Source organism: Aquarana catesbeiana, linkage group LG05, assembly GCF_042186555.1.
Source record: "Aquarana catesbeiana isolate 2022-GZ linkage group LG05, ASM4218655v1, whole genome shotgun sequence".
Lineage (NCBI taxonomy): Eukaryota > Metazoa > Chordata > Amphibia > Anura > Ranidae > Aquarana > Aquarana catesbeiana.
This window is the reverse complement of record NC_133328.1, coordinates 505,433,423-505,451,302: the sequence shown is the minus strand read 5'-3', so window position 1 is coordinate 505,451,302 and position 17,880 is coordinate 505,433,423. Positions and strand designations below refer to the sequence as shown.

The following is a 17,880-nucleotide window of genomic DNA, read 5'->3' as shown; positions in this document are numbered from 1 at the left end:
GCACCCCGGTGTGAAAGGGGTCTAAAATATAACTTTTATTGCATTTCCAAAAATATGATATTTTAGCCCACATTTTCATATGCTACTTGTGTCTGTTTTTGAGACTGTTTAACTGCTTGCCGACCAGCCGCCGCAGTTTTACTGTGGCAGAATGGCACGACTGGGCGAAACAATGTTACCTTACGTCATTTTGCCTTTTGGCCACTAGGGGCGAGCGCGCACCGCAGTGTATGCCCGGAGCTGATGCGAGTGCCCTGCAGGCGCGATGACTGCCGGGCATCCGCGATCGCTCATGACAGAGCGAGAACCAGGATCTGTGCGTGTAAACACACAAATCCCGGTTCTTTCAAGGGAGTAGAGACAGATCATGTGTTCATACTAAGTATGAACACCGATCTCTCTCTCCTCCTAGAAAGTCACATCTCCCTACAGTTAGAACACATCTAGAGAACACAGTTAACCCCTTGATCGCCCCTATTGTTAACCCCTTCCCTGCCAGTGACATTTATACAGTAATCATTGCATTTTTTTATAGCACTGATCGCTGTATAATTGTCAATTGTCCCAAAAGTGTCCAATTTGTCTGCTGCAATATCGCAGTCCCGATAAAAATCGCTGCCATTACTAGTAAAAAAACAAATAAATACTAAAAATGCCATAAATCTATCCCCTATTAGACGCTATAACTTTTGTGCAAACCAATCAATATACGCTTATTTTGATTTTTTTTCCTTTTACCAAAAATATGTAGAAGAATACATATCGGCCTAAACTGAGGAAAAATTTTTTTTTTTTTTAATATTTATTATAGCAAAAAGTAAAAGATATTGTGTGTTTTCAAAATTGTCGCTCTTTTTTTGTTTATAGCACAAAAAATAAAAACCGCAGAGGTGATCAAATACACCATAAGAGAGCTCTATTTGTGGGAACAAAGGACGTCAATTTTGTTTGGGTACAGCGTCGCATGACTGTGCAATTGCCAGTTAAAGCGACGCAGTGCTGTATCGCAAAAAATGGCCTGGTCATTGAGCAGCCAAATCTTCTAGGGCTGAAGTGGTTAACTATCTGACTATCATACAGGCTCACATAGGAGATCTATTGCTTTCTAGCTACATACACATTTGTGTAAGATTTACAGTGGGTTCTATTTCAAAAGATGAATGCTTTATTTTGTTCCTTTCACTTTTTATTCTACCGTCTCATATTCTGAATTTCTTGTACTGTTGCTCTGCCCCTCTCCATATACTGTTTATTTTTCTTATCTTGTTCCTTTTTGTACTTCCCAGTCTAAACTGATAATTTTAAATGCTTTTTCTTCTAAAGCCATTCCCAACATGTTTCACCACATTTGTGGCTTCATCAAGTGTCAAGTACAAAAGGTGCTTTAGTTCATTGTGCTGAAAATAAACAAAATGGCCACAAAACACAAGCAGTGTTCGGGAGCACAAGCAGTTTTTTTTAAATATACTATTTAAATGTTTATATTTAAAAAAAATTGTACCAGCTCAATATTAGAAGATAGAGAGATAGATAGAGAGATAGATAGAGAGATAGAGAGAGAGATAGAGAGATAGATAGATAGATAGATAGATAGATAGATAGATAGATAGATAGATAGATTTTCCATCATTTCCTGTAAAAACCTGAAAAGTAAAGTTTGGTTCAAATTGAACTTAATATAGAAAAGTTACAAAGATAAAGATAAAGCACAATGTAAGTTAACCACTTCCAGCCCGGCTCACGACGATATATGTCAACACTTTAAAATGGAATATCTTTGTTATAGCAACAGCTAGCTACCTTAACCCCTGTATCCTCTTCTTCAGTGAGCAGTCCGGTTTCAGATAAAAGTGATATCTGCGGCGGATTCACAGCAAGTTTTTATCAGTGGCGGGAGAGGGCCCCCCTCCCGCCACACTCTGGTGCCCTCTGCCACTCACCGGAGCCGCTGGCAGCGGCGGAGGTAATTGGATCCTTCTCCCTGTGTGGTATGGAGCTGAGTGAGGGGAAGATGGCCCCCACCTAGCTCCATATCATTGCAGGGCAGAAGTGACGTTTTGATGGATGAAGGGACATTTTTTTTTTCAAACAACATTTTTTGTAAGTAAAATAAATAAAAGTAAAATATATATTTTTTTTTAACGCACCCTGTCCCGCCAAGCTCACATGCAGAAGCAAACGCATACGTGAGCGCCCGCATATGAAAATGGTGTTCAAACCACACATGAGAGCAATAATTCTAGCCCTAGACCTCCTCTGTAACTCAAAACATGCAACCTGTAGAATTTTTTAAAAATCGCCTATGGAGATTTTTAAGGGTAAAAGTTTGTTGCCATTCCACGAGCGAGCGCAATTTTGAAGCGTGACATGTTGGGTATCAATTTACTCTGCGTATCATCATCTTTCACAGTATAAAAAATGGCCATTTTGTAAATGGATAGAAAACTGGCTAAAAGACCGTATTCAGAGAGTATTGGTTAATAAATCATATTATTCATTATTCATATCTATCATTACTCTGAATGGTCTAGGATTATCAGTGATATACCCCAAGGTTCAGTGTTGGGACCCTTACTTTTTAAATATATTATATATTTATAAATGATATAGGGTCTGGGATTAAAAGTACACTTTCAGTATTTTCAGACGACACTAAGCTATGCAGTGTAATAACATCCGTACAAGATGTATTCAATTTGACTCCAAATTGTCTCCAATTTGACCTCAATGCACTGTTTGTCCATAAGGGAGTCAGCGCTTGCTTAAAAAATACATTTGATGATGTATTCATTATAACAGAGCTGCATTAACTTTACTTCTAATAAGAATTTTCCTTAATCCCAGGTAATAGATCCATAGGTCCCGTTACCACCTCATGATTTGTAAATTAGATTTGTCCTATGGCATGTGACACAGATTAATGAGAGCAACTGGTAGGAAGCCTTAACAGACTACACATTTTGTTGATAATAGAAACACATCAGATTATATACTGAGTATTGCAAAATAGCTGTCTTTTCTGAAGGTAAGAGAATGATTAATTGATTCATAGTAGAAATTGGCATCCCAGGTGAAGGAAGCCATATTTTGGATTTATGATGGATGTCAGCATCTCAGTGGGATGCCGACTATTTTATTGATTCATGAATACAACACGTGGTTTGGTTGCAGCCAGATTACAGATTTGAAATATCTGTTTTTCTATCCTGCAGAAATGTAAGCTGGTATGACACGTGGACTCACAGATGCTTTGTTTTATATGCATTCACTTAATATAACGGATAGCAGGAACTCCTGGCTGTATAGAGGGGTTTTGGGACCTTCCAGAAAAAGGACCCGATAAAAGAATGATAATAGAAACCCAGGGCAGAGCAGGAATAGAAATTTGAGAACAGTCAAACACACAGGGGAGCAGGCACAGCATTAGAACAAGCAAACATGAATATACCACACTGTCAGCAGTGTTAATTTTGCCGACTAAAATATTTTCGTCGACTAAATTACTACTATTTTAGTCAACTAAAATATGACTAAAATGAAAACAATTCAGATGACTAAAATACGACTAAAACTAAAATGCCATTTTAGTCAAAAGACTAAAATACGACTAAAACTAAAATGCCATTTTAGTCAAAAGACTATGACTAAAACTAAATTGAAATTTGACGTCAAAATTTAAAACCGCAGGGCATCGACTAAGCTGCTGAATGAAAAAAATAAAATAAACAAGGCTTTTCTTATTTTTTTCTTAATATTTAATGTTGGTAGTATATTCAGGTAATGTGTGCAATGGCATTACAGCCAATAGAGTTTACAGTTTTTTTTTTTTTTTTTTATATTTTCAAGTTGTACTTTTGTTTGTCAAAAAGCAATATTGTTTGTTTATTAAGCTTGGTTTTATTTATAAAGACACTCTATATCACAACGGCTAAATCTGTGTCTGTAGTGCATGGTCAAACCTTAATACCATAAATAATAACATGTTGCTAGATTTTTACTCCAAGAATGTATAATGTTTGGCAATTCAAAAGAAATAACGCATTGGAAGTTAAATAAACCCAATAGATTTTAGTCAACTAAAATGTACTGGAGATTTTAGTCGACTAAAATACAACTAAAACAATTCAGATGACTAAATAACGACTAAAACTAAAATGCAGTTTCAGTCAAAAGACTAAAATACGACTAAAACTAAAATGGCATTTAAGTCAAAAGACTATAGCTAAGACTAAATCTAAATTTGACGTCAAAATAAACACTGATTGTCAGTTTATGGTGAATGACTCTCATAAAATGTAGGGACCAGAAGTGTATAGTAGTTCCCCGAGCCATTGAAGGTTTAGATTGACTCTAAAGGCATGGATGTCACAAAAACTCACAGTACCCCACACATGATATTGCACAGACAGGCAAACGCACATAGGAGCCGAAACTAATATTGACAACAAGTAGGGATGAGCTTCGAGTTCGAGTCGAACTCATGTTCGACTCGAACATTGGCTGTTCGCAAGTTCACCGAACAGCGAACAATTTGGGGTGTTCGTGGCAAATTCGAATGTCGCAGAACACCCTTTAAAAGTCTATGGGAGAAATCAAAAGTGCTAATTTTAAAGGCTTATATGCAAGTTATTGTCATAAAAAGTGTTTGGGGACCCGGGTCCTGCCCCAGGGGACATGGATCAATGCAAAAAAAGTTTTAAAAACGGACGTTTTTTCAGGAGCAGTGATTTTAATAATGCTTATAGTCAAACAATAAAAGTGTAATATCCCTTTAAATTTCGTACCTCTGGGGTGTCTATAGTATGCCTGTAAAGGTGCGCATGTTTCCCGTGTTTAGAACAGTCTGACAGCAAAATGACATTTCGAAGGAAAAATTCAATTTAAAACTACCTGCGGCTATTGCATTGCCGACAATACACATAGAAGTTCATTGATAAAAACGGCATGGGAATTCAACACAGGGAAACCCCGAACCAAAATTAAAAAAAAAAAAATGACGTGGGAGTCCCCCTAAATTCCATACCAGGCCCTTCAGGTCTGGTATGGATTTTAAGGGGAACCCCGCGCCAAAAAAAAAAAAAAAAAAAACGGCGTGGGGTCCCCCCAAAAACCCATACCAGACCCTTATCCGAGCACGCAACCTGGCAGGCCGCAGGAAAAGAGGGGGGGACGAGAGTGTGGCCCCCCTCCGGAACCGTACCAGGCCACATGCCCTCAACATTGGGAGGGTGCTTTGGGGTAGCCCCCCAAAACACCTTGTCCCCATGTTGATGAGGACAAGGGCCTCATCCCCACAACCCTGGCCGGTGGTTGTGTGGGTCTGCGGGCGGGGGGCTTATCGGAATCTGGAAGCCCCCTTTAACAAGGGAACCCCCAGATCTCGGCCCCCCCTGTGTGAAATGGTAAGGGGGTACTTACCCCTACCATTTCACTAAAAAACTGTCAAAAATGTTAAAAATGACAAGAGACAGTTTTTGACAATTCCTTTATTTAAATGCTTCTTCTTTCTTCTATCTTCCTTCATAATCTTCTGGTTCTTCTGGCTCTTCTGGTTCTTCCTCCGGCGTTCTCGTCCAGCATCTCCCGCGGCATCTTCTATCTCCTTCTCCTTGGGCCGCTCCGCACCCATGGCATGGGGGGAGGCTCCCGCTCTTCTCTTCATCTTCTTCTTCATCCTCTTCTCTTCTTCCTTCTTCTCTTCTTCTCTTCTTCATTTTCTTCTCCGGGCCGCTCCGCATCCATGCTGGCATGGAGGGAGGCTCCCGCTGTGTGACGGCGTCTCCTCGTCTGACAAGTCTTAAATAACGGGGGGCGGGGCCCCCCGGTGACCCCGCCCCCTCTGACACACGGGATATGACGGGACTTCCCTGTGGCATTCCCCGTGACGTCACAGGGAAGTCCCGTCAAGTCACTGTGCGTCAGAGGGGGGCGGGGTCACCGCCCCCCGTTATTTAAGAACCGTCAGACGAGGAGACTCCGTCACACAGCGGGAGCCTCCCTCCATGCCAGCATGGGTGCGGAGCGGCCTGGAGAAGAAAATGAAGAAGAGAAGAAGGAAGAAGAGAAGAGGATGAAGAAGAAGATGAAGAGAAGAGCGGGAGCCTCCCCCCATGCCATGGGTGCGGAGCGGCCCGAGGAGAAGAAGATAGAAGACGCCGCGGAGGAGATGCTGGACGAGAATGCCGGAGGAAGAACCAGAAGAGCCAGAAGAACTAGAAGAAGATGAAGGAAGATAGAAGAAAGAAGAAGCATTTAAATAAAAGAATTGTCAAAAACTGTCTCTTGTCATTTTTAACATTTTTGACAATTTTTTAGTGAAATGGTAGGGGTAAGTACCCCCTTACCATTTCACACAGGGGGGGCCGGGATCTGGGGGTTCCCTTGTTAAAGGGGGCTTCCAGATTCCGATAAGCCCCCCACCCGCAGACCCCCACAACCACCGGCCAGGGTTGTGGGGATGAGGCCCTTGTCCTCATCAACATGGGGACAAGGTGTTTTGGGGGGCTACCCTCCCAATGTTGAGGGCATGTGGCCTGGTATGGTTCAGGAGGGGGGGCCGCACTCTCGTCCTCCCCCTTTTCCTGCGGCCTGCCAGGTTGCGTGCTCGGATAAGGGTCTGGTATGGATTTTTGGGGGGACCCCACGCCGTTTTTTTTTTTTTTTGGCGCGGGGTGCCCCTTAAAATCCATACCAGACCTGAAGGGTCTGGTATGGAATTTAGGGGGACCCCCACGTCATTTTTTTTTTCTAATTTTGGCCGGGTTCCCCTTAATATCCATACCAGACCTGAAGGGCCTGGTATGGAATTTAGGGGGACCCCCACGTCATTTTTTTTTTACATTTTGGTTCGGGGTTCCCCTGTGGGGAATTCCAGTGCCATTTTTATCAATGAACTTTTATGTGTATTGTCACCGGCAATGCAATAGCCGCGAGTAGTTTTAAATGACTTTTTTTCTTGGAAATGTCATTTTGTTAATTTTGGCCGGGGTTCCCCTTAATATCCATACCAGACCTGAAGGGCCTGGTATGGAATTTAGGGGGACTCCCACATCATTTTTTTTTTTTTTTATTTTGGTTCGGGGTTTCCCTGTGTTGAATTCCCATGCCGTTTTTATCAATGAACTTCTATGTGTATTGTCGGCAATGCAATAGCCGCGGGTAGTTTTAAATGGAATTTTTCCTTCAAATGTCATTTTGCTGTCAGACTGTTCTAAACACGGGAAACATGCGCCCCTTTTACAGGCATACTATAGACACCCCCCAGGTACGAAATTTAAAGGGATATTACACTTTTATTGTTTGACTTTAAGCATTATTAAAATCACTGCTCCTGAAAAAACTTCCTTTTTTAAAACTTTTTTTTGCATTGATCCATGTCCCCTGGGGCAGGACCCGGGTCCCCAAACACTTTTTATGACAATAACTTGCATATAAGCATTTAAAATTAGCACTTTTGATTATTCATGTTCGTGTCCCATAGACTTTAATGGTGTTCGCGTGTTCGAGCAAACTTTTTACCTGTTCGCATGTTCTGGTGCGAACCGAACAGGGGGGTGTTCGGCTCATCCCTAACAACAAGAATCAGAAGCCAAAGCAAATACGAGTTAGATTAGAATCTGAAACCAAAGCCAATAAAGGTAGGAAGGATATATAAGACAGGGGGGGTCTAGCACAAATGCAGAAGCATATAATATGCTAAGGTGCAAGAGTCAGTAGAGACTGAGCCAGATGGCCCAGCACTGGTGGTTAGGTGCAGGCACAGTGAATGGCAGAACAGTTCTGATTGGGTAAACAGATTTAAGATCTTATAGTAAAAAGGGTACCAGAGGTATAACACCTATTCAGTAAGTAAGTAAATATGAAGAGCAAGAAGAATGCATCGCATCTAATAGAGCAGGTAGTCAGAATTCAGTCTACTGTAGCCAGACTGTTAAAAAGATCATTTTTGATGCTCTTTGCACATCAAATGCACTTGTTTATTGAGTAAGCCAAAAAATATCGATTTTGTGCCAGAAAAACAACTGCCTTTTCTTTATTTTGTTCTTTTATGACATGTTGTCCTATAATCTGCATAACCTTTTTTAAGTTTGAAATGTAATATCTCTATTTCTCTCATGCATGTGGCCATTCTTTTTTTGGCCAATCTGCTTGCAAATGCATCCAAACACAGGGAGAATGTACAAACCATGCTAATAGCATCTTGGTGATGTCCTAACTTGTAAGGTATGAGTGCTATCCATCTACTTCTTATGCCTTTCATAATATTATAATATGCTTTCGATTTGAAAGTGGTTGTAAAGACTGAAGGTTTTTTACCTTCATGCATTAATGCATGAAGGTAAAAAACTTTCTGTGTGCTGCTTGATTGCAATGATTACATGGATTTTAATTTATTGAAAATATACCAAGCTTCGGCGTTGAGTGTCTTTATTTATTAGAAATTAATACTGTTGGTATTCGGGGAGGGAGAGGTGCGGCCTACGTTCCCATGGAGCTGTGAAGCCTGTCACATATTAGTTTATTACATTTACATTTATAATAGTTTTCTGGGCTTTTTTCTTTTACTTCCTAGTCACTTCCATAGTACCTATGGGCAGACTTCCCTGCAGATCTAAGTCTTATTATTTTGCATTTCATTCACTGTTTTTTTCATAGAGCTCCTGTTTCTCAACATCACATCCTAAATTATTCTGAAAATCCTCATTTTCATTTTCATCTTCATGCTGTACCTACAAAAAATGTATATTTGACTGACAATTATAGATGTTTTATTACAGGAAAACTTAGATTGGTTTATATCAAGGGTCTTCAAACTATGGCCCTCCAGTTGTTCAAGAACTACACTTCCCATCATGCCTAGCCATGTCTGTGAGTGTCAGAGTTTTACAATGCCTCATGGGATGTGTAGTTCCGCAACAGCTGGAGGGCCGTAGTTTGAGGATCCCTGGTTTATATATTTGACACAAAAAAGAAAAACAATTTTTTTTTTTATAATCAAAATTTTTCTTTATTTTTCTATTATAAATTTCACAATTCAATATTATACATTCTTTCATTCCATGATTTACATAAAATACACATAAATAAACATAGACAAGAAACAAGCTAGTTACAGGGCTCTCTGTAGCAGTTAACCAGTTATACTAGCCTCCCCCCCCACCCCCAAAAAAAAAAAAAAAATTAAAAGAAGGCTATCTATCTCTTCCCCCCCTCCCCACCATAAGGTAGATATCTGCTCTGTTCACCTGCCGTGCTTCTCTGTGTCAAAAAAAACCCTAAACATGCCATGTGATTAAATATTGATTATCCATGATTGTGTATAACATGATTAACATGAGTTTTTATAAATATTTTTCAGAAATACATTCCAGAGATCCCACCCTTAGGGACAGATTCATAAATCACTTTACAGGTAAGGATATTTATGATACATTGAGTTTTATTTTTCAAATTCTATTAGTGCTTCAAGCAATTTTCTGTAATTCATACAAAAAAAAATCACAAAGTCAATAATGCAACATTTTAGGTACAAATTATGCATGACTTCATTTCATTTACCAAAAAAATAAATAAATAAAAATCACAAAGTCAATAATTTAACATTTTAGGTACAGATTATACATGACTACATTTCATTTACCAACACTTTCATTTATGGAAAATATAACAGAATATTCTGTGTTTTCAATAAGGCAGTGCAAAGAGTAATGCTATTGTGGAAAGTGCAGTAACTGTAACAACCAGTTTAAAGCCATCTCCCAACAACACTACGAAAAACTAAAAGTAGATTAATAAAAAAAGGATGCATTGTAGCTTTTCGCTTGTATTTTATTACAGTAGCAACTGAGGGGCAATCCTTCAAGAATGATTTTGATGCATCTAGGGCTTGTTGTAAACTTGCTGTGATTTTATGCCAGTAATATGGTGTTGTCAGTGGCTTGGAATCCTACTTTGGCTGTACCCCTGTGCTCTTTCTTCACTCCATCTCAATCTGAATGATGCTAGTTCAAGTTTGGGTAGTGCAAACAATGCAGCCACTTAACCTTTTAATTTAGTAAGCCTTCAAAGCCTCCAGGCTATAGGTAGGTGACCAGTCTCCTGGTGCTTATAAGGCTTGCCGTGGAGACCAGTCCTCAGAATAAGAAAGAACAAAAAAGAAAAAGGCATTAATATTAGTAGATTTAAATGTATTCGAAGGGTCTTGGTTGCCTGATTCCAAGTAGCTCCAACCATGTGGTGGTTCTGCACTCTTACACCTTTGTTGTGTACCTTCATCTACCTGTGTTTGATGTATCTCAAAAAAGATTTAAACTTTCAAAGCATGACTTTTTGTATCCGAGAGATGTCACAAGTTTGCAGTGGAGGTTTTCTACTATGTTAGAAACAGATGAACAAAAGGGGATGTCGAACTATCACATTACATACAGAAGAGATTGAGATTAAAAGGTACACTGCAGCAAGGACTAGATGGAAAAGTAGGCTCTGAACAAGCGCACTGTGTTTGTGTATGCATTTCAAGATATACGTTTTAATTTTCCCTGGAATGTACTTTTAGTGGGCCACATGCATTTAATGTGTTCATTATGTACAGATATGCAATACAGATCTATCACAGTATGGTATCACATGGTAACTTCAATGCAAACCATTAATTGTCCTTTTAGCAAGGAAGTACAAAGAGGAGTAACATTTTAAAAAATGGTATAGCCCGAAGCAGCCAACTAATCAGATTTCACCTGTTTCTGGTAATTCATGGCTAATGTTTACTGACTTTGTGCGTTATTGCTGTTTTGTGTATAGAAAGACAGCCAGGCACCTAGAATTTTCTGAAAAAGGTTGACAAAAGGACTTTTACCCTGTTCTACAGCATCTAATATCAGTAAAGCATTATGGTGTTTACATTAGGAATAAATTATCCCAAAAAGTACACATATTATATATTACAAAAAAATTGGCAAGCTTCAACACTTCTATGTAATGTCTCCACGAGTAGTTAAAAATCACTCTGTGCCCTGGTCTTCTTATATATAGCGCATATTAACAGCAAACATAATTGTTTGTGATAGATTTTACCATTGAGGTGTAACTAATGGGAAAGCATATGTGAACTCAGCAGGCTTAAATTACTATTGTTGGAAAGCACAGATGTATTTGATTCAGGGATACTTCCAGCATAACTTCTAAAGTAGTGATTTATATCTGCTCGGACAAAGCACTGTTTGCATACATTTTGAAGCCCCACAAGATGTGTTATTGCACAAATAACTTTCTAGATACATTTGCATACCTGCAAATCAGATAATGCAGCAAACTTGTTATATTTATCAATGTAAAATGTTTTAAATGTTACATGGACACCTCTGCTTTTGAGTGCAGTGCATTATAACAATTCTGCTCACCACAAACTGGTAAAGTTGATAATGTGATACTGCAAAAAAACTCTTGTATTAAAGTCTGTAAATGTATCATTTCTTTTTATCAATATGAAGAGTTTGGAGGTTCCCTTTTATAGGGTTACCTGAATGTCAGATTTAAGGTTTCTTCCCTAAGGGTATCTGAATTTGGCACTGTAATCTGAGGAACATGCAGGTTTGTGTCAACAGGTGTCAGAAGAAGAGTCTGTGTCTGTTTTACAGGCAGGGTGTGATGCCCTGTTCACCTTCCACTCCCCTCTAAAACATGCGCAGATCACTCCCATACTAAAAAAGCCCTCACTGGACCCCACCAACCTGAACAACTTAAGACCCATCTCATTGCTCCCATTCACCTCTAAACTTCTAGAACGCTTAGTCTACAATCGTCTTAGCTCCTACCCTACTCCGCCCATGGCTTCCAATAGCAATACGCCGATGACACCCAAATCTATCTGTCTACTCATCTCACTCCTTCAGTCTCCTCTCGCACTACTAACTTACTAACTGACATATCAGCATGGATGTCGCACCACTTCCTTAAACAAAATCTCTCTAAAACTGAGCTATTAATATTCCCCCCTGCCCGTGCCCCCCTCCATGACTTTTCCATCAAAATCAACAATGCAACTATCAGTCCCTCCCCTCACGCCAGGGTACTAGGTGTAATCCTAGACTCTGACTTGTCATTTCAGCCTCAAGTCCAATCGTTGTCAAAAGTTTGTTGAATTCACCTACATAACATCTCTAACATTCGCCCCTTTTTGAAAAATGAAACCACCAAGCTCCTCATTCACTCCCTTGTTATCTGTCACCTTGACTATTGCAACTCCCTTCTCATTGGCCTGCCTCTCCATAGGCAAGTGTGGAAACAACACATCTCAGGCCAGAATAGCACAAATAGCTGAAGCTACTTTTTTTTTATCAAAGTCATGTGAGCAGAAGGTGAACATTGTAAAGAATGTCTTGTAATGCTATAATTTTCCTCAACTCCTTTCACTGCCACCTTTTCTGAACAGTGTTTTCTGTACGTACTGTAGATATGTAGAAAAATATAGAGCTTTTTAAAATATACTTTAAATTATGTGCTCTCATCTGCTGAAAAGCTTTATAGTCTAATGCCCCTTAAACATGATCGGAAATGCCGCCAGCAAAACTCCAATGAGAGCTTTTAGTCGGAAATTGGGACCGTGTATATGCTCCTTCGGACTTTTGCTGGCGGAGTTCACGCCAGCAAAAGACTGAGAGCAGGTTCTCTATTTTTCGGTCGGAAAAAGTTCCTATTCGAAAATGCGTTGGTCTGTATGCAATTCCGACGCGCAAAAAGCCATGCATGCTAGGAAACAATTCAACGCATGGTCGGAAGCATTGCACTTCAATTTCTTGGCTCATCATAGTGTTGTACGTCACCGCGTTCTTGACGGTCGAAAGCTCAGGGAACTTTTGTGTGACTGTGTGTATGCAAGGAAAACTTGAGCGTAATTCCGTCGGAAAAACCATCCAAGATTTTTCCGACGGAGATTCCGCTCGTGTGTACGGGCATAAAAGTCTAAAGCTTGTGGATTCCTCCTCTCTGGGTTCACAGCCTCTTCTGATTTTTAAAACTACATCTGCTGTATATGTCTGTTGCTGCATGGGCCCCATCTTGGATTAGGAGTTCCATGCAAGAGCTGAGATTAAAAGACTGCAGAGCACCCCTGAGTGTTAATTTTGTGTTCCTGAGTATGCCAACCTTGTAGGAAAATATTAACACAATTGTAATCATAATTGTAAAATACAAAAGTAATACACACACAAATACATATATTAACCACATACAGTTATTAAAAAACAGTATTTTTCATGATAGTTGCTTACTTCTAACTACAAGTGCAGTAAGCAAAAAGAATGGACTGAGAGGGCTTCAGTATTTGAGCCTGAACAGCATAGGCATGTGTCCCCCCCCCCCTTCCAACTTATTTGTTATATAAAAAAAGGGCCACTTTAAGAAAAATGTATTTGATTCTTAGGCAGGAAAAACAGGGTTATGTAACATTGGGAAATGTCACATGACTGCTGGGGAAATTCCCAGAGGGACATATGATCAGCTGGAGCTTTCTAGAAAAGGGGCCCTCTATATAAGGTGGCCCCCGCAGGAATATTCCACTGTTGGCAGAAGTCAGCAACAAGCTCCCAACCCCCCAACCCCTTGTCGCAGGCTTGTTATGTGGTTGGTCACACTTTACATTTAAGGGGGGACTTGTGTTTATTTATATGCGGTATTGCTCGAGTCCTGAAGACTTAGCTGTTTTGTACAAGTTAAGAAATGTATGTATAAATAAAAATGATTACATGGATTTTAATTTGTTGAAATTTTACACCATTAAACTTGCCATGGCCAATTATATACCAAACTTCGGCGTTGAGTGTCTTTATTTATTAGAAATTAATACTGTTTGTATTCGGGGAAGGAGAGGTGTGGCCTATGTTCCCATGGAGCTGTGAAGCCTGTCACATATTTATTACATTTACATTTATAATAGTTTTCTGGGCTTTTTTCTTTTACTTCCTAGTCACTTCCATAGTACCTATGGGCAGACTTTCCTGCAGATACAAGTCTTATTATTTTGCATTTCATTGACTGTTTTTTTTATAGAGCTTCTGTTTCTCAACATCACATCCTAAATTATTCTGAAAACCCTTGTTTTCTTTATCTTCCTGCTGTACCTACAAAAAATGTATATTGAGGTGTTGACTGACAATTATAGATGTTTTATTACAGGAAAACTTAGATTGTTTTTTATACTCGACACAAAAAAATACTATTAACATGAGTTTTTATAAATATTTTCCAGAAATACTTTCCAGAGATCCCACCCTTAGAGACAGATTGATAAATCACTTTACAGGTAAGGATATTTATGATACATTGAGTTTTATTTTTCAAACTCCATTAGTGCTTCAAGCGATTTTCCGTAATTCATACAAAATGTTAGACTGTAAGTTTAAAGAAAGAGAATTTTCTATCTAAAGCGAATAATGTTATGTATGTTTTTGAGATGAGAGACAGATAAATATTAAAATAAAATATCACAAAGTCAATAATTCAACATTTTAGCTACAGATTATCCATGACTACATTTCATTTACCAACACTTTAATTTATGGAAAATATAACAGAGTATTCTGTGTTTTCAATAAGGCAGTGCAAAGAGTAATGCTATTGTGGAAAGTGAAGTAACTGTAACAACCAGTTTGACGCCATCTCTCAACAACACTACTAAAAAACTAAAAGTGGATTAATTAAAAAAAGGGTGCACTGTAGCTTTTCGCTTTTATTTTATCACAGTAGCAACTGAGGGGCAATTCTTCAAGAATGATTTTGATGCATCTAGGGCTTGTTGTAAACTTGCTGTGATCTTATGTCAGTAATATGGTGTTGTCAGTGGCTTGGAATCCTACTTTGGCTGTACCCCTGTGCTCTTTCTTCACTCCATCTCAATCTGAATGATGCTAGTTCAAGTTTGGGTAGTGCAAAAAATGCAAATACTTAGCCTTTTAATTTAGTAAGCCTTCAAAGCCTCCAGGCTATAGGTAGGTGTCCAGTCTCCTGGTGCTTATAAGGCTTGCCGTAGAGACCAGTCATCAGAATAAGAAAGAACAATAAAGAAAAGGCATTAATATTAGTAGATTTAAATGTATTAGAAGGGTCTTGGCTGCCTGATTCCAAGTAGCTCCAACCATGTGGTGGTTCTGCACTCTTACACCTTTGTTGTGTACCTTCATCTACCTGTGTTTGATGTATCTCAAAAAAGATTTAAACTTTCAAAGCATGACTTTTTGTATCCGGGAGATGTCACAAGTTTGCAGTGGAGGTTTTCTACTATGTTAGAAACAAATAAACAAAAGGGGATGTCAAACTATCACATTACATGGAAAAAAGATATTGAGATTAAAAGGTACACTGCAGCAAGGACTAGATGGAAAAGTAGGCTCTGAACAAGCGCACTGTGTTTATGTATGCATTTCAAGATATATACGTTTTAATTTTCCCTGGAATGTACTTTTAGTGGGCCACATGCATTTAATGTGTTCATTATGTACAGATATGCAATACAGATCTATCACAGTATGGTATCGCATGGTAACTTCAATGCAAACCATTCATTGTCCCTTTTAATAAGGAAGTACAAAGAGGAGTAACATTTTGAAAAATTCTATAGCCCGAAGCAGCCAACTAGTCAGATTTCACCTGTTCCTGGTAATTCATGGCTAATGTTTACTGACTTTGGGGGTTATTTATGAAAGGCAAATCCATTTTGCACTACAAGTGCAAACTACAAGTGCAAAGTGCACTTGAAATTGCACTGAAAGTGCACTTGGAAGTGCAGTCACTGTAGATCCGAGGGGGACATGCAAGGAAAATAAAAAACAGCATTTTAGCTTGCACATGATTGGATGATAAAATCAGCAGAGCTTCCCCTCGTTATAAATCTACCCCTCAGATTTACAGCGATTGCACTTCCAAGTGCACTTTCAGTGCAATTTCAAGTGCACTTTGCACTTGTAGTTTGCACTTGTAGTGCAAAGTGGATTTGCCTTTTGTAAATAACCCCCACTGTGCATTATTGCTGTTCTGTGTATAGAAAGACAGCCAGGAAACTAGAATTTTCTGAAAGGTTGTCAAAAGCAGCCAACATATATTTCTCCTGACAGATTTGTTTCTGAGGACTTATACCCTGTTCTGCAGCATCTAATATTAGTAAAGCATTATGGTGTTTACATTAGTTTGTCAGAATTCACCATATTGTCTTGACAAAGGCACTGTATGTTACACAATTTGCAGGAATAAATTATCCCAAAAAGTACACATATCATATATTACAAAAAAAATTGGCAAGCTTCAACACTTCTATGTAATGTCTCCACGAGTAGTTGAAAATCACTCTGTGCCCTGGCCTTCTTATATATAGCGCATATTAACAGCAAACATAATTTTTTGTGATAGATTCACTTTACAATTGAGGGGTAACCAATGGGAAAGCATATGTGAACTCAGCAGGCTTGAACTACCATTGCTGGAAAGCACAGATGTATTTGATTCAGGGATACTTCCAGCATAACTTCTAAAGTAGTGATTTATATCTGCTCGGACAAAGCATACATTTTGAAGCCCCACAAGATGTGTTATTGCACAAATAACTTTCTAGATACATTTGCACACCTGCAAATCAGATAATGCAACAAACGTGATATATTTATCAATGCAAAATGTTTTAAATGTTTAAAGTTACATGGATACCTCTGCTTTTGAGTGCAGTGTATTATAACAATTCTGCTCACCACAAACTGGTAAAGTTGATAATGTGATACTGCAAAAAAACTCTTTATTATTAAAGTCTGTAAATGTATAATTTCTTTTTATCAATATGAAGAGTTTGGAGGTTCCCTTTTATAGGGTTACCTGAATGTCAAATTTGAGGTTTCTTCCCTAAGGCTATCTGAATTTGGCACTGTAATCTGAGGAACATGCAAGTTTGTGTCAACAGGTGTCAGAAGAAGAGTCTGTGTCTGTTTTACAGGCAGGGTGTGATGCTCTGTTCAGCATTTAGAGAAATCAGCAATTAGGGCACAGTTCAACTCCTGACATGTGTTTGAGCGGTTCTCCATTTTGAATCAAATGTAGAACAATTGTGAATATTAATGTTCTCTGTGCTGAACAGAGGGCATTATGTCATACTGGAGAGGGTAGAGAGTCCCTGCAGATACCTGACCTAGTGGCAGTTCTGCCCTCAAACTCTTATAAAGTGCCATACCTGGACAGATAACTGACCCTGCATACTGTGAAGAACAGGCACTAAATTGTAGGTTAACTGCATAGAGTCGATTCTTTTGGCCTCTATCCTAACTAGAGACATTTTTTAAGACTATGTTTTCTGCTGTGGGGCTCTACTGTTTCTCCTTCATTGCAAGGACTTCTGCACTCTAATGTTGTTAGGATTGTGATTCTGGACTTGCATTTTACTTTTTTCCAAAAGACTGGGGTCTTGGAGGGCAGACTAAGCATTTATGTCTGGGCTAACAGCTGCTCTAGTTAGGACTCATTTCTATCTGTTTACAAAAGCTGCTGTTGGGCTTTCTGCAGGTATCCACAGTATCATTCACTGTAATTTATAGCACAATCTGAATCAAAGAAAAGGTCAAAGTATTACAATTGTGGTGAAATGAATTGTAGGACAATAGTTCATCTGGTATATACTAGCATAATGTATTACAGTAATCAGAAATCCCATCATTTATATAGGAAAAACAGCATGATTTTGTGGTGTAATGGCGTCATACTAGTTAAACATCTGGTTTTTGCTCTGGCCCGTGTTTCTTCATGAAATATTTTAAATATGTACTATTTTTCCTCTATTGAAACTTCATGATATGTGGTATATAATGGTTTTCTATATTGTAGATGCTATCTTTAAAAGGAAACCTAGCT

The 17,880-nt window shown here is 38.9% G+C and overlaps 1 protein-coding gene across 3 annotated transcripts in view; it reads left to right on the top strand.

Annotated features, from left to right (window-relative positions):
- The window catches only part of ALKAL1 (ALK and LTK ligand 1), a 152,221-nt gene that overhangs the window by 115,081 nt on the left and 19,260 nt on the right, over positions 1-17,880 (top strand). For all 3 annotated transcript variants that reach the window (XM_073631591.1, XM_073631590.1, XM_073631589.1), the window contains 2 exons: positions 9,359-9,412; positions 14,246-14,299. In XM_073631591.1, coding sequence (XP_073487692.1) covers positions 9,359-9,412; positions 14,246-14,299 — 108 coding nt within the window. The remainder of the gene's footprint in view (positions 1-9,358; positions 9,413-14,245; positions 14,300-17,880) is intronic.